The sequence below is a fragment of the Podarcis pityusensis genome (assembly GCF_964106645.2).
Source record: "Podarcis pityusensis genome assembly, chromosome: 8".
NCBI classification, from domain to species: domain Eukaryota; kingdom Metazoa; phylum Chordata; class Lepidosauria; order Squamata; family Lacertidae; genus Podarcis; species Podarcis pityusensis.
Window position 1 is genome coordinate 49,948,224 of NC_138033.1, and position 26,049 is coordinate 49,974,272.

The 26,049-nt window shown below is 46.0% G+C and overlaps 1 protein-coding gene across 2 annotated transcripts in view; it reads right to left on the reverse strand.

The window, feature by feature from the left end:
• PIEZO1 (piezo type mechanosensitive ion channel component 1 (Er blood group)) overlaps positions 1-18,093 on the reverse strand; it is a 108,887-nt gene extending 90,794 nt beyond the window's left edge. For both annotated transcript variants that reach the window (XM_081017740.1, XM_081017739.1), the window contains exon 1: positions 17,441-18,093. In XM_081017740.1, the coding sequence (XP_080873866.1) occupies positions 17,441-17,504 (64 nt within the window). In that variant the 5' untranslated portion in view covers positions 17,505-18,093. The remainder of the gene's footprint in view (positions 1-17,440) is intronic.
• Between the last annotated feature and the right edge of the window lie 7,956 nt (positions 18,094-26,049).

The following is a 26,049-nucleotide window of genomic DNA, read 5'->3' on the forward strand; positions in this document are numbered from 1 at the left end:
GAATGAAGCATCCCAGCACAGGGGGCTGCAGTTTTAAACCCTACACACCACCTCTCCCCACTTTATCAGGAGGGAATGGGGAGGGCAATCAAGAAATAAAGAAGAATAACTTCTGGGAGTCGAGGTGGGAATGACAGCACAACTTCTGTTATCCTCTTCAAGTTGGTTCATGACCTACCACAGTGAAGACAATAGGGTTTTTAATATCACCACCTCAGCATATCAACCAGATCTAGATCAAGGACAGGAGGAGGGGAAAGAAGGAGCATTTTTTTGCTATCATTACAAAGGCAGCAGTGTTTTGAGAGTCGGCATGCGAAGAAAGTACAGTACAGAGAAAGGTCTAAATGTGCTATCTCACGAAGAGACTCCTCTTTTGTGAAAGCAATGAAAAGGAAAGCAAAAAACCACAAAGCCACAATGGGGGGGGGGGTACTTGTGAGCAGAGGTTTGGAAAGAAATGTTGGAATATTTGAAGCCAGTTGAAGGTTAAAGCAATAACTGCTTGAATAGAGAAGCTGCTTTAATTTTTCAAAGGTGGGATGGTGAAGCCCAAAAGCTAAACCCAGGTCAAGCATCATATTGCACTGTTTTTTTCTTAGCTGACCTTAATTCGAGGAGTTGACCTGGTTTTATTTTCTTGACCTTAATTCTACCCAATGTCTTCTTACGTCACAGGCTTGGGTCACAAAAGCATCTTCTCAGTATATTTGAGACAGGCATTGGCTTCTCCCTGCCCTCTTAAAATGGGAGGGAGGGAGCCACCCAAGGCTTTTGGCTGGCTTAGCTTCAGAGGAGTCCTAACCACACAACATCTTTTGCCCAACAACTGCCCAACAAGGCCAAACCCCTGAGCTGTTCCCAATGAGAATGCATTCAGAGGGGAAAGTGATGACATGAATCCACCACAAGGATCTTTTTTAAAAAGAAGGAAAAGAAAAGCAACAGTCTGGGTTACGAGAGGATTGCCAAGTCACAGATGGATGCCAACATGGAGGCTTACCATATTCTGGGTCTGGTGGATGAGTGGGAAAGGTCTAAAAGTGCTATTTGGGGGTGGGGTACAATCCCAGACCAGCAAATTCAGGTGGTGCAGTACTAATTGGGAGATTTTGCATAACAAACCTGCTTCTTTCCAAAATACTGAGCTTTTTGCAATAAGGAAAACAATTGGGGAAATGCACCAGGAAGTGTGCGGTGATGCTTGCATTTGATGCAACATCATCTAACCTCCCCATGAATAAATCAGAAGGAATGCTCATAAAGAACCAACGTTGTCTAATCTCCTTGCTAACAAATCAGGATGAATGCTCAATAAACAGTTCATCTGGAATGAAAAGGATGAAACAAGAGGCTGAGAGAGAGCTGTGTTTCTGCTACTTAGGGATAATTAATCTCCCATCACATTAGTTCACAGAACACTTTACACACTGTGTAAAGTCTAAAAAGAAGGAGCCAACTTCAGTAGATTCAAGAGAGTTGGTAGAAGCTCATAAGCTGTTCCACACCTATGGAGGATTTCTCAAAAGAGCCACTGCAACCATTCTTTTCCTTCTACCTCATCCTTTGGCTACCAAGTGCTCCAACCTACTACAAGTAATGCATTTTTCTCCTGCTAAAGTAAATCCAAGAGAGAGGAGTCCAGACCTGCTCAGGGTGGATTTGCAACAAAGAAAAAACTTACGAAAGCCATCTTGACGAGTCACCATGCAAAGTCATAACTCAGCTTGCGACAGAAAAAGGTGTGGGGTTTTAATTTGTCAGCACAAACTCAGCACGACTCTCACAGCAGCCTGAGTGAGATTTAGAAGACAGCTGCCAACTTCCTCCTTGTTTCCAGGCGATTCATCATGACAAAGACAGGGCTTCAAGGTCACCCTCAAAAAGATGAAAAGCCACAAAAATGAAGCATCTTTGGGATGCCCCTGCTGCCGTTTCCCTTCCTGGATTTTCGGTTCAAATATTCAACCTGGTTACCTCAGGTGACTCAGAATTATTCCCAACTAACCATGCTGTGAAGATTTTAAGGACTGAAAGAAGGGTGAGGGGTTTTTTAAATGTTCCATTGAAGCCACTGATGTACTACTAGTGCCAGAGTCGTGTAATGTTCAGGGTGTTGGACCAGGATCTGGGAGGCCAAGCTTCAAATCTCCCACTCAGTCAGGAAGCTCATGGGGAATTATAGCCAACTAAGTGATATTCAGAATAGGCCTACCATTGCATACAATCCTGGGTGACCTTGGACTAGGCAGTCTCTTAACATAACCTACCTCACAGGGTTGTTGTGAGGATAAAATGCAGAAGATAAATATCATGCACACCACCTTGAGCTTCTTTGGGGGGAAAGGTGGGATATAAGTGCAATGATAACTTTTTAAAGTACAAGTAAATTCTGCAGACTTACTTGCAAGTCTCTTTTCACACCCAGATGAAAGCATTCTCTCTCTCTCTCTCTCTCTCTCTCTCTCTCTCACACACACACACACACACACACACAAGCTGGTATCCTGTGTTTTCACCTTCTGTGCCAATCCCACCAAGCTGACAACAAAAACTGGAGCAGTTTTTAGTCTGCTCATCTGCTTGGGGTTTCACAGAAGCCAGTCATCTCACATATTTTTGGAAGAGGTGGAATCTCCCTACAGTTTCAAGAAATTGTGGACCGAACATAAAGACCACTCAAGAAGAATTCTTGTAATGACGATAGCACAGAACACAACGGTGTCCTACAAAGTAAAATTGTACAACATCTCACCCAAGGGCCAGTAAAAGCTAGGATTTGCTTAACTGGACATTTCCTCTGCTAGAAAAGCCGCCAGCATCCTGGTGGGGGGGAGAGAAGGATGATCTGTGGCAATTTTTTAAAATGTTGGAAAATAAAAACAAATACAAAACTGTACCATTTCCATAAGGACAAGGACATCCACCAGGCACAGCAGATTCAGAGCAGCAAGCTAGAGACAAAATCTCCAATCAGGGCACCAATTGGCAATAAATGGGCAAAAGGGTATTTCACAAGGAGAGAGAGCTGGAGTTGGAGTCGGCTGCAGCTCACTCAAAACAGCTGCTTTCCTTTCCCAGCTGCCCAAACAGATGTCCACCATTAACTGGCTCGGACATCGTCCAAAAGTTGTGCACTATTATTGCCAATTCCAGCTGCTCAGAACGGTCCTTGTCCTTGTCTTACACACATTTGAGCTTTGCATAGGAATGCCACAGACTGAAAACCTTGCATGTTGTGGCTTTGTGGCCATGCTTACCCGCTGGTATCACACTGACGTGCCACATGAGCATATGCATGTGTTGCATATATTTGACTGCTGATAGAACCTCCTGCAAGGCATGCTTCCTGCATTTGACAAAGTGGGCTCTAGCCTATGAAAGCTTAAACCACAATATATATATAATAACACAGCAATAAAGAACTACTAAAAGTAAGTCTCCAAAGGCACCACAAGAGTGTTGCAACAAATTAATATACCAAGCATCTAAACTGAATGCTAAGGACATCACATCCCTGCCAAACTTGCAGGAAGTTGGAACCTTTACCTAGTTTTTATGGCACGACAGACAAGTAAAACTTCACCCAGGTGACTTGGAACTAGGTGCCACTTTCATGTATCAAGCCAAATTTACGTGCTCTAGCCATTGAGCCCTGGGCTGGGACCTCCCCTAATAAAGGCCTAGTGTCCTATGCAATTAATACACAACAAGGGACCACATATAAATGAGGAAGTACAACAATCCCTGGGGTGTTGTGGGAGCAATTTACACCTTGATGACATGAGTGTTAATGAAAGGAGGAGTGTTTAGCATCTCTCTCATTCCTGCGAGGAACATGCCCTTCCCAAATTCTGTTGCTTATTTGGGGTGTGGGCAAGACAACATCTGCTTTGCCATGGAGGTTAAAATTACAGGTCTCCTCCACCTCCCAAGCCAAGAAGACACCACTGAGTCTGGAACAGCAGAGAAAATGCAAGAGCATTTCCCAACCTGCTCTTCTTCAGGTCATTTTGGACTACAACTCCCAACAGCCAACACAGCTGTTGATGGGAGTAAGGATGGGTAAATACGCCAGCTTTAGTTCTCTCTGTTTCTCATTGTCCAGTCTTAAATTCAGTTCTCCAAAACAGTTTGCAATTATTATTTTTAAGTTCTCATGAAAATTCATCAGCATTTTAGTGTGAATTTCTCCTAATACACATTTTTGCACAGCAATTTTCACTACAAGAATGAGCCGCATCCTAATTTCAATAATATATGCATTAATGTGTACATTTTAGCTGAATATATATGCATTTTTGTACACATTACTAGGCTGGAGTACTGTGTTGCAAAATTCAGGAAACTGTGGAATTTCAAAGAATACTTGTGATTCAGTTTGAGTATTGTTTCAGAGAGTGTGAGAAATCAAATTTCTCACAGAGCCATAGAATTGTAGAGTTGGAAAGTACACCAAGGGTCATCTACTCCAACCCCCTGCTAAAGAATCCCTGACAGATGGCCATCTGACCTCTGCTTAAAAATCTCCAATAAAGGAGAGTGCACCACTCCCTGATGTAGTCTGAACCACTGTTAAACAGCTCTTGCTAGCAGAAAGTTCTTCCAAATATTTATTTAGTAATTTGAATCCATTAATTTGAGTTCTACCCTCTGGAGTAGCAAAATACAAGTTTGCTCCATTTTCCATTTGACAGCCCTTCAGGTATTTGAAGATGGCTATCATATCACCTCACAGTCTTCTCTTCTCCGTGCTAAACATACCCAGCTCCCTCAACGATTCCTCATAAGTCTTGGTTTCCAGACCTTTAATTATTGTGGTCACCCACCTCTGCAGACATTACACCTTGTCAATATCCTTCTCCCCACCCACCCCGCCCCTCACTAGATGGAAGTTGCAGACAATCTAGAGGGCACCAGGTTGTGCAAAACTGGCCACTACAGCAACTGCTGCTCTCCTCGGTCAATAAATCCATATGGCAGCTACAACTCACTTTTTCTATCCAGATGAAAAACCAATTTGGTGCTAATTAAAAGAAGGACAGAGTGCTCTCGCCTCCTGGAGGAACAGCATTAAAAAAATGTATCCTCCTGCCAAGCCAGTGATATTTCTAGTAAACAACAACAACTAGTGTCTAGATTTCCCCTTACTGGAAAAAAATAATAATCACAAGGGCCATTTCACCCAATGCATCCTGTTTTTATGGAAAATTAATCCAATTTTGAGATGCAGGCGTCCACTAATGGTCTCAGGAGTGTGGTTTAGGGGGGTGGAGGACAAGAGACCCTGGAACAACCAAGAGCAGAGATGAGGGCCACCACCAGACTTTGAAGAGGGCTGGCTCAAAACAAGGCCTGTTACAGGAAAGCTGGAAGAAATCAATGGAATGGTCAAGTGAGAGCCAAGCTGCTATGTTAGAAGCCCCCAAACAGCAGCAGCCACCAGTTCACCAACTAGGACTTCAATTGATTCATTGGTTAGACTAACTTAAGAGTGGGGAACCGTGGGGCTGAGAGCCAAATGTGGCCCTCCAGACCCTCTTTCTCTGGCCCTCATTGCTCTCCCTGGGTCAAACCCCCTCCCTGACCCTGCTTTGCACCGCCCTCAAGTGTGTTTTGCTGGAATGTGTCCTTGAACTCTGATAATGCCTCTGGATAAAGGCTGGAGAGCCGGGTGAAACTAGCCAACTCTACAAGGGGGGGGGGAGATTGCATTTGTTGCTCCGCCCACATTTGCCACTGGGCCCACCCATCACAGGGCACGTGACCTCCAGAAGGACCCTTCACCCCTGGTTTAACAGATATAAAACCTTTTCTGTGAGCGAAAAAGGCACCCCAATCTTTAAAAAGGTTGTTTTTAATAATAATAATAATAATAAATTTTATTTATATCCCGCCCTCCCCAGCCGAAGCCGGGCTCAGGGCGGCTAACAACACTAAAATAGTGCAACATTATAAAAACATCAAAGTATTAATTAAAATCAAAATTGATGGCAACCATAAACTAAAGTATTGTAAAGATTGCCAAAGGAGGGAGTCAGGCTGCGCCCTGACCAAAGGCCTGGTGGAACAGCTCTGTCTTGCAGGCCCTGCGGAAAGATGTCAAGTCCTGGAGGGCCCTTGTCTCTTGTGACAGAGCGTTCCACCAGGATGGAGCCGCAGCCGAAAAAGCCCTGGCTCTAGTTGAGGCCAGCCTAACCTCTCTGAGGCCTGGGACCTTCAAGATGTTTTTATTTGAAGACCGTAAGTTCCTCTGTGGGGCATACCAGGAGAGGCGGTCCCGTAGATACGAGGGTCCTAGGCCGTATAGGGCTTTGAAGGTTAAAACCAGCACCTTAAACCTGATCCTGTACTCCACCGGGAGCCAGTGCAGCTGGTATAGCACCGGATGAATGTGATCCCGCAGCGAAGACCCCGTAAGGAGTCTCGCTGTGGCATTCTGCACCCGCTGGAGTTTCTGGGTCAGTCTCAGGGGCAGCCCCACGTAGAGCGAGTTACAATAATCCAGTCTGGAGGTGACCGTCGCGTGGATCACAGTGGCAAGGTCAGGGCGAGAGTGTACAGTTGTGCCTTGGTTTTTGAACAGCTAAGTTCCCAAACATTTTGGCTCCTGAACGCCGCAAACCCAGGAATGTGTATTCCGGTTTGCGAACTATTTTTGGAAGCCGAACGTCCAACAGGGCTTCCGTGGCTTCTGATTGGCTGCAGGAGCTTCCTGCAGCCAATCAGAAGCCGTGCTTTGGTTTCCAAACGCTTTGGAAGTCGAACGGACTTCCGGAACGGATTCCATTCGACTTCCAAAGTATGACTGTACTATACAAACTTCACGTGCCATCCTGTTTTCAGCTTTCCTATCAAGGCCTCTGCTTCGCCCCTGTCAGAACAGGATGCTGGACTAGATGCAGTCCTCCTCCTACGTCCTTTGTAGTCCTCTGGGATGAAAAGAGGATGGGAGGAGTTGCAACCGAGGAGATAAGCAGGCTGTGTCACAACCAACTCAGATTCCTCAGCCCAGAACAAAAGTTAAATAGGACACAAAGTAGCAGAGGCCAAACAAAGAACAAAACAGGTAGGCAAATCCTTTAATCTCAGAGAACAATGCACACCAGGAGTGACATTTTTTTTCCAGTTAGAAGGCCATATTTGATTCTGGGCAACCTTCCAGAAGCCACATGCCAGCGGCGCGTGGGGCCAGTGGCACTAATGGGTGGAGCAACGGATGTTCATGTCACCTTAGTGCAATAGGCTGGTTTCTACACACGACTCTCCAACCTCCTATCAAGGACATATTCAAGTCAGGCAAAAATGCTTGAGCATGCCCAGGGAAGTGGGAGACTAGCGAAGAGGTGTGTCCCCCCGGGGAGACTCTCAAGGGTGAGATAGAGAGGTGGGGAGGTCATATTCAGCTCCCCAATCAGAGGTTCCTCACCCCTGCTGAGCACAGCTAGCTTTGCCACTCACCCTGAGCTGCATTTGATCCGCATACTGAGCAATGCTACCTCTCTTTAATCCCAGGGATCAGCCTCCGAGCATGCGGAAAAAGTTACTGTGTCACCAGACATATATACACAAACACACGCCCCGTTTCTGTCTCTCATGCAAGCTTTAAGAGAGAACTAATGGAAACTTTGGGAGTGCAATCCATAGAGTTCAATGGGACTCACTACCAGGTTAAGATTGCAGCCCATCCCTGATTTTTTGTGAGGCTGAGAAGAGAGACAAATCTGGCCACTTCCTTTACAAGTATCTGAGGGAGGGCCACAGAGACACTTCAGCTGCCTCCTCTTTGCACCAGATCTGATGGGAAAAAGAAACTTCCCAAGATATCATGTTCTTTCTGGTTAGCATTCAAAGCTGAGCAAAGCGCTTGCCTTTCTAATTAAATAGCTGTGTGTCTCCCAGACCCCCAGACAATAAGATCCAGGGCAACTGAAGATAGCAACACGCCAGCAGAATCAATGGCAACGCAGATTTTAAACCAGGATCTCCAATAATGCTGATGAGTCTTAACTTTGCTTATATTCAGAGACATTTTAACTTTGCTGCGTTAACTCTTCTATGGAATGTTTCATATGCATATCCCCAAATATAATGAAAAAAGGAAAACAGCACAGATAGTCTTTCCTTCAAACAAAGCAGGACTGTTTTTTTTTCTTTGTCAAGCTGCATGTTTTCACAATGAACAATCTAATACTGTAGACATTCGCTTTTTCCAAGCTGGTGCTTTCTGCCTGTTTTGGGCTTCAATGCCCATCATCCGCAACTGCTGGCCATCTAGTTGAGGTTGATGGGAGCTGGAGTACAAAACTTCTGGAAGTCACCAAGAGAGGGACAACAGAGAAAATACAAGAGCATTTCCCAAAAATATTTGCAATATTGCAAAATCAATATTGAAAACTATTAAAATTGTTTTTTACAAAACAAACTTGTTTGATAAGTTGGGTAATAATTAAGGGCCTCTGAGCTTGTGCAGAGTACACCCGCACTGAGTAAGCACGGGTTTGCCTCCCTCTCAAGGAAACACACAGACCTTCAGTTGCAGACCTTCAAAATAACAACTTCAGCAGCTGATCAGGTGGCAGGAGGAGGGGCAATGGGGGTGGGGGGGAGAAAGGAACCCAGCAAAGTGAAACCAAGAACACCAGCTGAGCAGGCTAGACGTGTTGCAAGAGAGAGATAGTGAGAGGGAGGGTGGAGGAGAGGCCTACAGCAAACAGAGACACACAAGTCTCTCCCACTCTCTTAGGCGCGCACACACACACTTTTCTGAATAGCTAGGAATGCAAAGGATCAGGATCAGAAGGCTAACCCAAACCAGGACCTGCCAGACCTAAATCCCAGAATACCATTTGGAGGAAAAGTAGTAACAAGACAACCACTTTGAGCATGCACAGAGTGCTCCCTCCTTTTTGCTGAGTCATCACAGGCAGCCTCCAAACATCTGGGGTTAGGGAGTGAGGCTGCCTGGTTAGGAGGTGGCAAGAATTAGGGAAGGTGGGAGTGGGCCCAAGCCAGTTCAAGCTCCAGCACCTCTCCTTATAGTTTTCTCTAAAATTACTGTACAGTAGCACCTCTGGTTACGTAAACTTCAGGATGCGAAAGCGGCAAACCCGGAAGTATTTGACCGGGTTTCGCCGTGCGCACATGCGCAGAAGTGGTCCTCAGGTTGCGGTAACCTTGGGATCCGACCGGATCTCCAGAACGGATCCCGTCCGCAACCGGAGGTACCACTGTATTTGTAGTCCATTTTTCAGCTGCAAATATGCCCCCCCCCCTTTGCAAAAACAGCTCATGAACGTATGACTGGATTCATCAATGGCTACATGTTTGGTTTCCTGTGACAAATGCTTGTTTATCTAGGGGAAATCCTCAGACTGGGAAACCTTTGTTATTTGGAACAAAAGTGCTTTTTTATTATTATCACTTTTTGTATGACACAACTGTCTAACCCAGGAGTTCCCCAACTGTGGCCTATGGCCCACCAGAGGTCCATGAGCTTCATTCAGATAGTACTCAGGGTATCTGTGGATTTGTGCTTGAAGACAGGAAGCAGCACATCCATCACACTGAGTATATTGATTTTTAACTGTCTTTTATTTCTTCTTCTTGTCCTTATACAGTATTCTATGGAATACTAATTGTGATAGGAGAAAACACTGGATATAAGAAATTAGAAATGCATAAAAATATAATTAAAAATCATACATCTTCTAGCATGGCACATTACAATGGCTACGAGGCAGAAAAATCAGTAAGTGGTCCATAGGGGCAGAGGGAGTTTGGGAACCACTAGTCTAACCCAACCCGTGTGTGTGTGTGTGTGTGTGTGTGTGTGTGTGTGTTTAAAAGCAAGCTTGCAACATGCTTCTGGAGACATTTGCAAGGCTGTAAGAAAGGGAAGGTGGCATGTATTTTCTACTCACTCCTGGTACCCCTAAGCTCCAGTCCTAACCTTGTTTCTCAGATACAAAATGGATGGCGGGCCACAAATTTCTTAGGAGCCAACATGGTACTTCCAGTATCTGACTAAGACCTGAGAGGCCCTGTTTCAAATCCCCACAATCATAAAGTTCACTGAGGGACACTGGGCTGGACACTGCCTAAAAGACTACCTTGTCTCACAGGGTCGTCGTGCTTATAAAATGATAAAGCTTCCTATAAGAGAGGCAAGATATGAATTGAATGTTTAGACCATTAAGTGTCATCCCAGTGGTAGAAAATCTGGTTTGTGAGTTTTAAGCAGCAGGTATCTCTGGGATATTTGGATACGTATTAATAAGAACTGCAAGTGTTTCATCATAAATATTACCCAAACTGAATGCCTTTGACTACAACAAGGCTATTTAGAACCTTCCTCTACCTTCCAGTGATGTGTTCCTGGTTCTCCACCCTTCTCTGTTTCCATCTGCTCTTTACCAGTGTTAACAGAATAGCAAGTCTCTGCAGATCTGGATGGCAAAGACTAAAATGCTGAGCACTCGGTTAACATAACGGCAGGACAAATAAGCATCTGCATCTTTTAACACCCAAGCGTAAAACTGCAGGAATGTTGATGCTTCTTTATAACATCACTGGGAGCTACCGGTAATCCTTTGAGCAGGAGTCCAAAAACTGGCAGCGCTTCTACTACCGTTCTTTTACACAAACCCCAGGAGACATGGTATGTGGGATTTGAACCCAGATCTTGGAACTAGCTTTTGATGTCAGCTCAGTCCCTATTCCTGATAGCATTTTCTTTGCGAGAGCAGTGCCCAGAAATGAAGGGCCTATAGCAGACAAACTTAAGCAGCGTTTGCAGGCACAGTTATAATTAAACTTCTCACATCCTGTAGGCTCTGTGAGTCACCGCTGGGAGAAAGACATACACACAGAGAGAGAAAGAGAGAGAGGAAGAGGCAGACAGAGAGGTGCACATGTCGGAATAGAACTCATTGCCTATTTAAGAAATGTGGGGGAGGGGGAACTAGTAAAGGAATTAGTCTTGGGGTCAGGCAGCGCAAACCACACAGAAAGTCCCTCTGCTTCTTCTGCGGCTTGCAAAATCTCTCCCCTCTCCACCCCTGAAGCGGTTTGCTGTTGCCGCAAATGAAACTGCATCAGAACTGCTCAGTCAGTTTGTGCAGCCGCCTCGGAGAAAATGGGAGGTGGAGGGCAGGCTGGCAGCAATGGGGGTCAGGAACGAAACAAGACAGGGTGCCTTATCCAACGCCGCTCCTTGTCATGGTCACAGAAAACGGCACATGCAAACAGCTGGCCTGCAAACGTCCCCGCTCTGTCTCCAGAGTGCCAGGCTAGTTGGCAGAGTCGCACCCACCTCTCTTGCTGCCACATGAAAAAGAAAGGTCTCATAGCCCCCACTGTCTTCCTGGGGGGAGCGGGCAAGGAAGTCTGGCTGCTTGGGGGCGCCCTGCCTTCATTATAATCAGATGCAACTGATCACAGAGAAAGGGTTGCTGAGGTGAGTGATTTTGCGCTTTAGCTGTCCCAGGACCTCTGATGATCACCAGTCTCCTCTTTAAACCATCATCAGGTATCTCCCCCACAATCCCTGCTGGTCCCAAGGCAGTGCTTTAGTCTCGGTCAAATTCAAAGGCTGCCGTTTTCCAGTAGTGCAAGGTGACAGAACGGGAGTGGGGAGAGAAACGGGTATTAACCCCTTTTATATCCTAGATGTGGGGTGGTCCAGGAAACTGTTTCATCTGCCCTTAGTGCCCACAGCTGCAAGAAACAAAGATTTTAGGAGTCAGCATGTTATGCTGGGTTTGAATTTGGTTTCTTAAATGTGCCTACTTGCATGCAGTGCCATTCCTCACCACACAGGCTCCCCGACTGTGAGATATTGCAAACTTCACTAGGGAGCTTGACCACTCCCAGCACGCAGACCGCAATCTGGTGAATAGAGCAGTCTCTGATGCTACAAAAGCTGACCATCTCTGTCCTAGGCCTTATGGTGTATCTGCCAGTTGGTTTCTGGAGTCTTGCCTACAAGCAAGGAAAGGGCTCAGTGACACATTCATCACACAGAATTAGCTCGCTTTGAACTGGGAAAGCAGCACAGCAGCCTTTGCCAACCTGGTGCCTTTCAGATGATTTGGACTACAACTCCCATCAGCCCCAGCCAGTATCAGTTCCAGCATAATATGGCCATGTCAGCTAGGGCTCAAGGAAATTGCAGTCCAAAACATTCTAGAGGGTGTGTAAAGGCTGCAGTCATGTAATGCCCATTTTCCAAACAGGGTGCAAACAAAGCACCCTCTTCTCAAAACACAGCCATGAACAAAACCTGCCAGCAGCCAAGCTGGATTCTAGAGCACCCCAAAAAAAGTGCATTGTAAAAATAATAAAACTCAGATAGTAGCAAAGGTTTGTGAAATCATGCACGGCATGGGGAAAGTTTTTCTCCCTCTCTCATAACAATAGATGTCATGCACATCCAATAAATGTTGGAAGATTCAAGACAAACAAAAGAATGTACTTCTTCATGTAGTAGATATTTAAACTATGGAACTCACTCCCACAAGAGAGAGAGAGAGAGACACCCACTTAGATGGCTTTAAAAGAGGACTGGACAAATTTATGGAGGAAAAGGCTACGGATAGCTACTAGCCAACACTCTGCTTTGCCTCCATGGTCAGAGGCAGTCATGCATCTGAACAATAGTTGCTGGAAACTACAGGAGGGGAGAGAGCTCTTCTGTCTGCATTGTGGGTTTCCCACAGGCATTTGGGTGGCCACTGTGAGAACAGGATGCTGGACTCAATGAGCCAGCAGGCTCTTCTTATGTTCTCACTATCTACTATTAGAATCCAACTAAGCTTTATTCAGAGTGAATGCACACCAGCCATGTCCCTTAGTTTCAATGGGTGAGGGTCTACTCTGACCAGCACTAAATACTACCCTCTGTATTGAGTTCACACATAACCAATTCCCAACATACACAGCAGAAGAACGCTTCTTGTAGCCAGAATGAATGGATTACTCAAAAAAATCCAGAGCAAATCAGAATTGTACTCCTAGGGAACATTAGCAAACCCACTAGCAATCCATGCTGAGAACATCCAACAGCTGCTCAATTTTCTCCATCCACTGTAAGGCTACTTTGTTGGCAGGACAATTCTGGAGGGACACAGACCCTTCCTTCATCCCTCTTCACAACACCAGCCTCTCTTTTTCCCTAGCCGCTGGGTGTATAACTAACGGCCATTCCAGAGTTTACCTTTGCAACAGACTGGGGATGGCCAGGGCTTTGCTTGTTCATTAAATATTTGTGCAAAACTGGCCAGCTGTCTCCGTACATGGACTTTCAAAACACAGGCCTTTCTGGGGGCAGGAAGGAAAATGGGGAAGGGCCAGGTCTCTTCGTGAAGACACTTTTGACAGCCAGCTGATGCAACAGGAGCGGCTGGGAAAACTACGAGATAGATTCACGGGTTGCGTTGCAAGGCTGCAGATTATTCATTCGGAATAATCCAGAGCAAGAGGAAGCCTTTGAAACCCTGAACTGTCTTGTTTCAACAAGGAGCTGCGGGGTCACCAAAGGAAACCTCTCTTTACTTCAGTTCAATGCACTTTGAAACAAAAACAAAGGCAGTCATTATTCCTGAAGGAACAGGTGTTGAGAAAAGACGACAAGCCCAGAACATATCATCTGAAAATAATAATCATCAGTAATCTCCATGGAACACCATGAGAACACCATGAGGTGCTATTTCTCCAAATGCCCATGTCTAAGAAGCCACCCCATGTATTTTACTTAATTGCAGCTACTCACACAATACAGCTGCAGTTTTGCTGCTAGCAAGATTGGAGCTTCCATTTGAAACAGCCTGGCAAAACGGAATTCCGCAAGGGAGAGTCACAGACAATTTTGTACAGATAGTAGTGCTTTAAACTGCAAGGATTCTCCTTTCCCGCCCCTGTTTTGCAATGGGGGAAAATTATTATTCTTGATATAGTGCTACTGGTATAGACTACATTTTACAGTGTAACACAACAAAAGATGGGTTCACACACCCACACCCCACCCTGCCCCGCTAAGCATGCAATCTAGATTTAGGCAAGTGAGTGGGGCAGAACAGAGGGAGGGAAAAGAGAAAGAAATCAACCAGTGAAGGTAGATAGCTAATGGAAGATTAGAAGGGAGGGGTGAGATTAGGGCAATCCATTGGGCAAGTTATTGTGGCTGTGATGCAGAACCTTAATGTAATTTTTAAAATATTTTTATCTATTTTATTAAAATGCAAAATCACCACAGAAAACAAGTGTCAAATATTGAAGCAAAGGCAAAAAGGGAGCCAGGGACATCAGCAATACGTTCCAGACTTTGGGCTTAATATAAATGGTAACAAGTCTATAAAAATAAGAATACACATTTAACAATGATATCCTTTATTCTCCATGGAGATGAGCTGCATTTCCATCTAAATAGTTTGTGAAGCTCTGCACACATTCCTATTTTATTACTGACAGCCATTTACATGGGGGGGGGGGGCATTGGTTATAAACAATAAAATAATACCAAACAGAATGACATTTGTGCTTACTTCTTTGACCCCTAGAAGTTCTCAGTTTCTCTATAATTGTTTCTAATACTTTAGTTTTAAAAGGTTCCACAGTTTTGATGCAGTGCCTCGTCATCCCTTGGTAATGCACTTGGGGATGAAAAATGAGCCCCACCTCTCTGACAGTGCCCTGTAAGGAAGCCTGGAAAAATACTTAAAATTCCTAGAAGCCAGCCTGGGCATTTTTGTAGGTGCCAAATACACAGAGGAACAATTATTAAAATAAAATAAAGTTGGAGTGTCAGCATCAGAGACTTAAGTCAGTTGGTTCCTGGATGATGATGATGACTATTTTAATAAAAGTCTCTGCTTGTACAGAGATCTCACTTACTCTTGCTAGGCTCAACAGCAAAATAATTTCAATAGCTTTCCCTTATTTCAGCCCTCAATAAATAGCAAAGTACCGTATTTTTTGCACCATAACACTCACTTTTTTCCTCCTAGAAAGTAAGGGGAAATGTCTGTGCGTGTTATGGAGGGAATGCCTACGGGTGGCATGCCTACGGATTTTCCTCCTCTAAAAACTACGTGCGTGTTATGTTCGGGTGCGTGTTATAGAGCGAAAAATACGGTACTTCATGCCTTAGAAGTTTGTTTGCTCTAACCCTCCGTACCAGGAAAGGCAGTGCTGAAATCTGCTTCCTTAAGTTTGCTTTGGGGGTATTAACAACATCTGTGAAGAAGATGTAGCTGTATGTTTTATTGGAATTTTAATGGGGTTTATTAGAGACTTGGAATGCATTGTTTGTTGCCCTGGGCTCCCACTGAGAGGGAGGGATATAAGCATATGTAAATAAACATCAGAAGAGCCCTGCAGGATCAGACCAAAGGCCTCCCTGCATCCCAGAGTGGAGAACCAGAAGCCTCTAGGAAACCCACAAGCAGGAGATGAGCACAACAGCCCTCGTATCCTGCCTCTGATCACCAGCACCTGGTCCTCAGGGGCAAACTGCCCCTGATCCATTGAAATTAATAGACCAAAGTTAGCCATATGCATCATTCAATGTGTCTACCTCGTGTAGAACTAACATGGATACATACAAGCCATATACATTTATCATGACTAGTAGCCATAGGTAGCCTTATCCTCAACGAGTTGATCTAAACCCTTTCTAAAGCTGTCTAAATTGGGACCCATCACCCCATCTTGTGGATGTGAGTTCCACAGTTTAATGGCACACTGTGTGAAGTGCTTCCCTTTTGTCTGCCCTGAATCTTTCTGAATTCAGCTTCACTGGGTAACTCCATTCTGGCTTTATAGGAATTGTAGTTGCATAAAAGAGAGGGATAAAAGAGTTTCCTCTATCCACCTTTCCCACAACATGCAGAACTTTCCCAAGTTCTGCAACATCCCTTTTCAAGCTGAAGCTACCAATACTGAACATAGTATTCCCACTGCTTTCACAGTGTAGATTTGTATAACAGTGCAATGATATTGGCAGTTTTTATTCTCAATTCCCCACAAGGAGGATTTGCCTTTCTTCACACAGCTGCCACACACTACATTAATGTTTTTATCGCACTATCCATCGTGAATCCACCATCACTTTTTCTGTTCAGTCACTCCCAGCTCAGACCCTGCATCATGATGCCACGATTGCAAGCCTCAATGTGCAAAACACAATGCTCACTGATCTTCCCTTCCACGTGTTTGCTACCTAGAGTCTGTTAGCACCACAATATTAATTCCCACCAGGAGGTCTGATATCAACTTCCTACTTTCCTTTGTGTCCAAAAAGGAAGAGGGACTCTAGGATACTGGAAAAGCAGGAAGTGCAAAAAAAGGAAACACAGTCCTAACCTTCAATTTATACCTCTCTCTGCATTCTCAGCCTATACTTGTCGGTACAAAATAACCCTTGTTGGCAGGACAAATTATGCACGTGCTGTCAGCACCAGAGAGCAGCGTGTGGGGGTGGGAAGAGACTTCTAGGGAAACTCTAGACCAGCACCCTGTTCTCTCAGTGGCTACCCAGATGCCCCAATGGGAAGCCTGCAAGCAGGGCAGGAGTTCAACAGCACTCTGCCTTCCAGCAGTTCCCAGCAGAAGCATTCGCTGCCTGCGACAGCGGAGGCAGAACAAGCAAAAGAGACGCTCCTTCTGTGCCTTGCGAGAACCAAGGTGGGGCTGCCGCCAGTGTCTTCCGCAAGGCTCACCAGTAGCAGCCACCTTCTCCGCAACCCACCCAAGTGACTCACAGCCAGATCCACACAGGATGGGCTATTCAGTCATGAGCGAGGAATTTTGCAACTCTACCAAGAAGTTCTCCCTCGCCTCTTTCATTCAGAATCTCAGATCCTCAGACAGGAAAGGAACAGAATCCATATGCCAGCCGGTATCCACCACATGCAAAAACTGTGCGCCATGGCGAGGGTCCCCTAAAGGTCATTGACTCCAACCCTCTGCCTTGTGCACCATGCACCAGGTTTTCAAAGGTTGCTCACGCTGTGGTCTAGTAGACAAAACCCGGGGCTTTATTCATTCTTCACTTCAGCCACTGACCCCACTCGTGGAAATGGGCAGGTCCTCCCAACCAAGAATTCCCCGATTCGTAAAAAAGGTAATGAAGGCAGCCAGCGGGCGCGACTTCCGCGGAAGCGCAGCGTGGTGGGAGCGGGCCAGCAAAAGCGCAAGGTGACCGCGACGGAGACGCGGAGCCCCAAGGTTGAGTCAGCGAGGAGAAAGCGAGAGAGCCCCCCCCCGCGCGCGCGCAACCCTAACACTCCACCACCCCAGCTGTGCCACTGGAAGAAGCACTTCTCTGAACATCTGGAACGGGGGGAATCCCTGGAAAACGCGCGGGCGAGAAATAGGAAGAGAGTGCTGGAGAAATGGGGGGGGGGGCGGGTGTGTCTCCCACCCCAGGTCCACTACTTACCCGCCAGGAGGGAGAGCGGCAACAGCAGCCAGTAGAGGACCCCGCAGCAGACCCGCAACTCCATCTTCTTCGCCCACTGGGGCAGCAGCGCGCCCTTTGCGCGCTCAGGCGCAAGTTCCGCAGCCAGCAGGCAAGGCGCGCGTTGCCGGCGCCAGCATTGCCGCCCGCCTGCTCCTCCGGCGTGGACGGGGGAAGGGAGGAGCCTCTAAGCCCCCCGCCCCCAAGTCAGTCCCCGCGCCAGCCCCGCGGTCAGCGGGGTCCTCCCTCGCTGGGGGCCCCGCCGTGCTCCGGCATGGAAGGACCACTCCCAAGGCGCCGAAGCAGCGGCAAGGCGCGCTTCCCGGCCGCTCCGGCCAAAAACGCGCAGAGGCTCCCTCGGGCGAAACTTGCTGACTCCCTCGGGGGCCGCCCTCTGGGCTCTGCTAGGCGGCGGCGTCTCCTCCCTCCCGGCCCTCGGGGATCTCAGGCGCAGCTCTCCGGGGAAGAGGGCCGAGAGGTGGGGAGTCTACCCTGGCTTTACTCCGGAGTACGCGCGGGGTACCCTGGCGGAGCAAGGTGTTCCAGGGCAGCCTGCTGCAGCCCGCGCCAAACTCCGGTAGCAGCTGCTCCTGCCGCGGCGGCTCCTCGCCTCCCTCGGCCCGCAGCACGTGTCTGGCTCTGGCCGGGGCGGCGCTGCTTTGCGTCAAACTTGCACTTTGCTGGAAGGAGCCTCCGCCTCCGCCTCCTTCTTCTCCTTGGCGCGGCCTCCCCTGGCCTTGGCTCGTGGGGCTCTGCAGTCCCGTTCCGTCCGGGCCTTTTTCCGGGACGCAGCACCATCTAGCGCCAGCTCAGCCCCACCGCAGCAACAGACCACCAGGACAGCCCGTTTCCAGATGCCACATCACGCTCAGAAAAATAATAACAATAATTTTGCCAGAAGAAAGCGCCTCTGGGCACTTGGAGAGTGTGATTTCGGAACCACCCCGAGGAAGCAGAGCCCTCGCTACATGCGGAGGTTTGACTGAGACTAGACTGGACAAATTCATGAATGAGAAGCCTGCCATGTCAGGGTGGATCAGGACAGCGGCTCCTCTAGTCCTGTGTCCTGTTCTCGCAGTGGCCAACCAATGCCTGTGGGAAGCATGCAAGCAGGACCTGAGCACAACAGCCCTCTCCTCTTCTGGGGTTTCCAGCAACTGGTTCGCAGAAGCAGGGTTGCCTCTGACCGTGGAGGCAGAGCATAGCCATCATGGCTAGTAGCCATTGGTAGCCTTTGCCTCGTCTAATCCAGGGGTCAGCAAACTTTTTCAGAAGGGAGCCAGTCCACTGTCCCTCAGACCTTGTGGGGGGGCCAGACTATTTTTTGGGGGGGGATGAACGAATTCCTATGCCCCACAAATAACCCAGAGATGCATTTTAAATAAAAGCACACATTCTACTCAGCTAATAACACCAGGCAGGCCCCGCAAATCACCCAGAGATGCATGTAAAATAAAAGGGCACATTCTACTCATGTAAAAACACGCTGATTCCCAGACCATCCGCAGGCCAGATTTAGAAGGCAATTGGGCCAGATCCAGACCCCGGGCCTTAGTTTGCCTACCCATGGTCTAATCCTCTCTGAAAGCTGTCCAAGTTGGTAGCCTTCACTGCCCTGTACATGAGCTCTGGGAGTGCGGCTTTCTCCCGACTGAAGTGCAGAGTGTTTGAGGACCAGGACATTCACAGGGAAACCAAAATGCTTGTTTACAATGCTATTGTACTACCAAACTTACTATATGCTTGTGAAACATGGACCACTTATAAACTCCAGCTCCTCGAAAGATTCCATCAACGGTGTCTCCAAAAAATTTTACACATCACTTGGGAAGACAGGTGAACTAATATCAGTGTACTGGAAGAAGCAAAGATCTCCAGTGTTGAAGCAATTGTTCTTCAACATCAACTTCATTGGACTGGTCATGTTGTGCCTGATGATCGTCTTCCAAAGCAACTACTCTATTCCGAACTTAAAAATGGAAAGTGTAATGCTGGTGGCCAACAAAAGAGGTTTAAAGACTGTCTCAAGGCAAATCTAAAAAAATGTAGTATGAACACTGACAGCTGGGAAACACTGGCCTGCGAGCGCTCCAGTTGGAGAACAGCCTTTACCAAAGGTGTTTTGAAGACACTCGAACTCAGGACGTAAGGGAGAAACTTGCTAAGAGGAAGGCACGCTTGGCAAATCCACACCGTGATCAACTCCCGCCCGGGAACCAATGTCCTCACTGTGGAAGGACGTGTGGAACCAGAATTGGCCTCCACAGTCACCTACGGACTCATTGCTAAAACCGTGTTTATGGAAGACAATCTGACCCGGCTACGAGTGATCGCCAAAGAAGAAGAAGTACATGAGCATCTCTCATAGCTTAACTATGGGCTGTGTGAAGAACTATTTTCTTTTGTCTGTCTGGAATCCTACAGTATTCAAGCTTGATTGGATGTCCATGAATTCTAATGTTACAAGAGAAGGAGAAAAACTTTCCTCTGTCCACTTCCTCCACTCCGCCTCTATCATTGGGCCTAAGGTTGCTACTATAAAGCCACTGATATGTCTCTCTTCCTCCTCTGTGTATGTTGGCTACATGAGCTTCCGTACTTTTCCATTTTCTCAGTTGTGGATACTCATTGCTATTCCACCACTTGCCATCCATATCAGTGAGTGGAGCTTAGTGCAATGTATCCACAGGGTTTTTAAAATTGTGCCCACAGTCATTCCTCCCCTGTCCTCCCCTGCCTTTTTTCTGTTCTGGGCAACACAAGAATTCCCATACACGTGTAGTATTCCTATACAGTGGTACCTTGGTTCTCAAACCTAATCCGTTACGGAAGTCCGTTCCAAAACCAAAGCATTCCAAAGCCAAGGAGTGCTTTCCCATAGAAAGTAATGCAAAATGGATTAATCCATTCCAGACTTTTAAAAACAACCCCTAAAACAGCAACTTAACATGAATTTTACTATCTAACGAGACCATTGATTCATAAAATGAAAGCAAGAAACAATGTACTGCAGTCACACAATTAATCAGAAGCTGAACTGGGTTCCGCAAAAACAAAAAACACAAAATAAATAGCAAAAAGCCGCAAAAACAAAAACACAAAATAAATAGCAAAAACAGACACTCCTCAGCGAAACACTCAAAACGGAAGTGTGGTGCTCAAATCAGAAACGTAACACTCAAAAGGAGCACATTTGGCTTCCAAAAAAAACTTTGCAAACCGGAACACTTACTTCTGGTTTTGCAGTGTTTGGGTTCCAAGTTGTTTGAGTACCAAGGTGTTTGAGAACCAAGGTACCACTGGACAAGTATTCCTATACCCATGTGGGCACAGAAAATACGGTATGTGAGGAAGGGAGCCATAGCTCAGTGGCAGAGCAAAAAGTCCCAGGTTCAATCCCTAGCAACTCCAAGTAGGGCTGAGAGCATCCCCTGCCTGGAGGGCAGCTGCCAGTCAGTATATTGTGTATTGTATTGTGAGCTAGATGGACCTATGGTCTGACTTGGTATAAGGCAGCTTGCTAAATCTTCCTGTATTTCTACACTAAAAAAATATCCAGGAAGTACACAAGAGCAAATGTTACCAGCATTAGTTATAATGTTTCACAATGGGTAAAATGGAGGCTTGAGCTTCTCTTTTTTGGGGTGAGAGGGTGGGGAAAATATCCATTTGTTTTTGTTGTTCTAATAACCGTGGCCTTGTGCAAGAGTAATGTTTGCCTGATTAAGACTAGCACAAGAAATATGTCTTGCACAAGACCTCTGCATAATTCTTTTTGGTAAAAAAACACATGATTGCTCCGCCCACTTGTGCCTCTGCCCATGATTGGCAGGTGGCCCCCAGAAGGTTGCCCAGAAAGGAATGTAGCCCTTGACCTGAAATAGGCCCACCACCCTCATGTGTTAGTGGAGCACCCCTTCTTGAGGGGTGGTGGACTGTATTTCACGAAAGGCTTTTAATAAGAGTCTGGATGGCCACTATCAAGGATGTTGCAGCAGCAGATCCAGGGGGCTGTGCTAGATGACCTTTGATATGCCTTCCTATTCTCTGATTCTATGCTTTTGCTGATTAAGGGAGGAAGAAGGAGCCACCAATTTCAGGATCCCACTTTTTGTTCCCCTTTCGTTTGTTCTGCTCCCACCCAGATAGGCCCATCCCCAGTGTGCAAGCCACAACTCTAACAGGAAATAACAAGCTTTTGACATTCCTCAGATTCCCTGGCACAGCAACTGGGTCTTGCATCCTGAACATGACTAATAAAAACATCGCTCAGCTGTCTGTTGATGGCTTATTTCCCATTGTTTCATCTGAATCAACTCGGCTTCCCTCGTTTTGTTGCGATTCCTCTGTTGTTTCCTGTATGGCATGCAGGTTCAAAACATCCCTTATTTCAGTTTGCTGCTAAACCCATATTAAGGCAAGGCCTCTCACTGTGTAAGTACCAATTCTGCAGACACTTAAATATTTACACTGAGGGGAGTTGTTTGCACATAAGACAAGCCACCTATCCCTAGCTAGCTGCCACCTACATTATATAGCAATAATGTAAACATTACCTGTCTAATATATTGTACTGCTTACCTTGAATGGGCCTTATGTTTCCTTTCTTGAGGGTACAGGAGAGTTCCTGTGCAGAATGAAACACACTTTTTAAAACCTGTATTTCATAAAACACAGACAAGAAGTTTTCCCTTGGCTCCTAAGAAGGGAGTTCCCATGGAGTTGCCTTACTTCAAGTCTCAGAATATTTTGTCCATCTGTTCTAAATCTAAATCCAGCACTACTCTAGGGGACTCTCATGAGACACAGCAATTTGTTTTGTACTAGGACCCCAAGATCCAGCCACTGACAGAGCATGGTGCAAAAGGTATGCACTAAGAGAAGGGGACAACAGAGGACAAGATGGTTGAATAGTGTTCTTGAAGCTACCAGCATGAGTTTGACTAAACTGCGGGAGGCAGTGGAAGACAGAAGTGCCTGGCGTGCTCTGGTCCATGGGGTCATGAAGAGTTGGACACAACTAAATGACTAAACAACAACAAATCAATTATGAGGAAAGATGTGTTTTGTACAGGGAAGGTATACAGTGGTACCTCGGGTTAGAGACGCTTCAGGTTACAGATGCTTTAGGTTACAGACCGCTAACCCAGAAATATTACCTCGGGTTAAGAACTTTGCTTCAGGATGAGAACAGAAATCGTGCTCCGGCGGCGCGGCGGCAGCAGGAGGCCCCATTAGCTAAAGTGGTACCTCAGGTTAAGAACAGTTTCAGGTTAAGAACGGACCTCCAGAACGAATTAAGTTCTTAACCCGAGGTACCACTGTATTTGGAAAACACAAGCAGCTGTGCTCCAGATGTGGCCTGGGAGTAGATCCCATTTGTTGGGATGTGGAACAGCTGTAATCCAAATGTGTATCTCTGATGGCTAGAATGGGATCACATGGGTCTTGTGCCTTCCTCCCGGTTGCTCTTTTCAAGGAGTCCCTCAAGCAGCCTTGAAAATAATTTCAATCACTCCCTGTTTCAAGGCTGCCTCCCAACTCTCTTTCAAATTCTGTCAGCAGGAAAACTTGCCTTTGTGGACATTGTTACTTCATGGCTTCTGGCCAAGAGTCACGTTCAATAAAGCATCTTCCGAGGCTTGGGCAGGCATTGATCTATGAAATAAATCCCAATGGATTAATTATTGCAAGAAGGCTTCCTTGATCTTTCCCCAGACAATTATGCCACACTTCCTTAAAGGACCCGACACAGATTGACCACTGGCAAGGTGCCAACTTTGCAGTTCTCACTGCATTCCCATACATTACTTAAAAAGGTAAAGGGACCCCTAACCATTAGGTCCAGTTGTGGCCAACTCTAGGGTTGTGGCACTAATCTCGCTTTATTGGCTGAGGGAGCTGGTACACAGCTTCCAGGTCATGTGGCCAGCATGACTAAGCCGCTTCTGGCAAACCAGAGCAGCGCACGGAAACACCGTTTACCTTCCCGCCAGAGCAGTACCTATCTACTTGCACTATGACGTGCTTTCGGTTTTTTTTTTAATGATATTTATTAAGGTTTCAAAAAAAAAAGATTACATAGATAATAAAAAAGAGAAAAGAGAAAAAAAATAAAGAAAAGAAAAAATACAGAATACAGAAAAAAAATAAAAAACACTTAAAAACAAATCAATCATAATGAGGCATCTAATCATAGCCTGCATTTTTATCAAGGCTTATAGTTTGATTAGGGTCTGTATTTTAAAATGAGCTTAAAGATTTTCAAATGTTTTATGCCAGGCAGAAGACCAGCTGCCTAAGTACTTTGGCAAGATGTTTATCCTCCTGGACAAGGGGGCCCCCTGATTTATAGCAGAAAACAATTCTCAAAGTCGTAAAAGGGAATTACAGGCTGAGAGCAAGGTTACACTGACCCTACATAATTAAGAGTTGGTAAATAGTAAAATAAAACCATGTGCCTCCCATTAAATTTGAGACATATCTTCCTAAGGTTAAAGGCCAAGAGCAAATGGAAAAGAAAGCAACTGGCTGGAGAAGGGGAGTGTAAACAGAAGAAGAGGCTTTTTTCCTATTTTATTTTGAGGCTGTAAACTATTCCTTCCTTTTACTTTGAGAAGGTTTATTCTTCTAAAAAGCTATCTATGATAATGTATGAAATATACTGGCTTAAATGTAATTATGCAAAGGATCTAGAAAGAAAGAAATGTTAAATTCTTATTTCATAGAGTCATATTGCTGTAGGAGACCAGAGGGGCAAACGAGCCCAGCCCCCTGCCAGACAGGAGACGCCATCGAGCACTCCTGACATATGGTTGTCAGGCCTTTGTTTAAAGACCTCCAAAAAGGAGATCTTTCATTGATGATGCATGAGAATGTGAACCCAAGATCTCTGACATCTGTTTAAGATAAAAATTTAAAACTATTAACCATCTGTTTTGGAGGGCAATAGGGCAAGGAGGGCAAGAGGTGAGCTGGTAATTAAGGTTCCTTGTTGAGACAAATGTAAGATATATGACTACTTATTTGTCATTTATAGATAGAAGAATATATAGCTTTTTGTATCCCATAAAAGGCAATAGGAAATGGGTGTATCTTTTAGGATTGGTTATAGCAATCAGCCAATAGGAAATTCAACCAGGCTGATTGGACAGAGGCAGCCAAAGGAGGAGCAAGGGGGCTGGGCTGAGGGAATATAAGTGCTGGCCATAATGGCAGGAGACCAGGCCAGAGCTTGGTAACCATATACCACTGTGCCTCTCATTTATTTGTCTGACAAATAAATTATTATTTTAATTTCTCTATTGCTGCGTTGAATATTTCATTCCAGCTAAGCGTTAACCACAAGCAGGGTGCTACAATTCCATGCCTTACATTTCATTTCCTTACTTCCCTGACCTCCTCACACCTCCCTTCATACGTTACTTACAAAGCAGTTACTTACAAATATGTTACTTACAAAGCAGTAAAAAATAGATTAACTGTACTCTATGGGATTACTGCCTCTGAACATGGAGGTTCAATCTACCCATGATCCACCATGACTAACTGGCATTGGTGTGCCTCTCTTCCTCAGTGAGTTGGTCTTAGTTCCCTTCTAAGAACTGAAGCATAGTGACAGGGCATAGGCTTTTTATGCAGAAGGTCATAAGTTCAATTTCTGGCATCTCCAGGTGGGCCTGACAAGATCCCTCTTGAAGTTTTCTGGCGAGCTGCTGCTGGTTAGTATAGTGTAGATACTAGTGAGTTGGATGGACCAATGGTCAGACTCTGTGAAAGGCTGCTCCCTATGTTTTTGGAAGCCATCTAAGGTTGTAGTCCTCAACATAGGTAAAAAAGGTAAAAGGACCCCTGACCATTAGGTCCAGCCTTGGCCAACTCTGGGGTTGCGGCACTCATCTCGCTTTACTGGCCGAGGGAGCCGGCGTACAGCTTCCAGGTCATGTGGCCAGCATGACTAAGCCGCTTCCCACCAGAGCGATACCTATTTATCTACTTGCACTTTGACATGCTTTCAAACAGCTAGGTTGGCAGGAGCAGGGACCGAGCAACGGGAGCTCACCCCGTCGTGGGGATTCAAACCGCCGACCTTCTGATCGGCAAGTCCTAGGCTCTGTGGTTTAACCCACAGTGCCACCCGCGTCCGGTAGTCCTCAACATACCAGAGAGTTAAGTTCCATTGAACACAATGGGAGTAAGCATTCTAGACAGGTCTACTCAGAAGTAAGCCCCAATAAGATGCTTACTCCCAGTTAAGGGTGTACAGTACATGATTACTCTCTGTTTACACCTGTTTTTACTTTATTGAAATGTTGTTACTTCTGGACAGGGATACGAGCCTGGATCTCTCCTGTGTCCTCACCCAAACAAACCTCAAAGCAAGTCCTACTCTCTCACTGCAGAAAAACAGAGAAATACAGAAGTACTTAAATTAGCTTCCCTGGGGGACATCTGCGGCTCTCGAGATGTTTAGCGGACTCCAACTCCCATGGGCCCCAGCCAGCATGGCCAATGGTGAAGGATCATGGGAGTTGTAGTCCAAGAGCATTTGGCGGGCTGCAGCTTGTTCACCCCACCTCCCTGCTAATTGC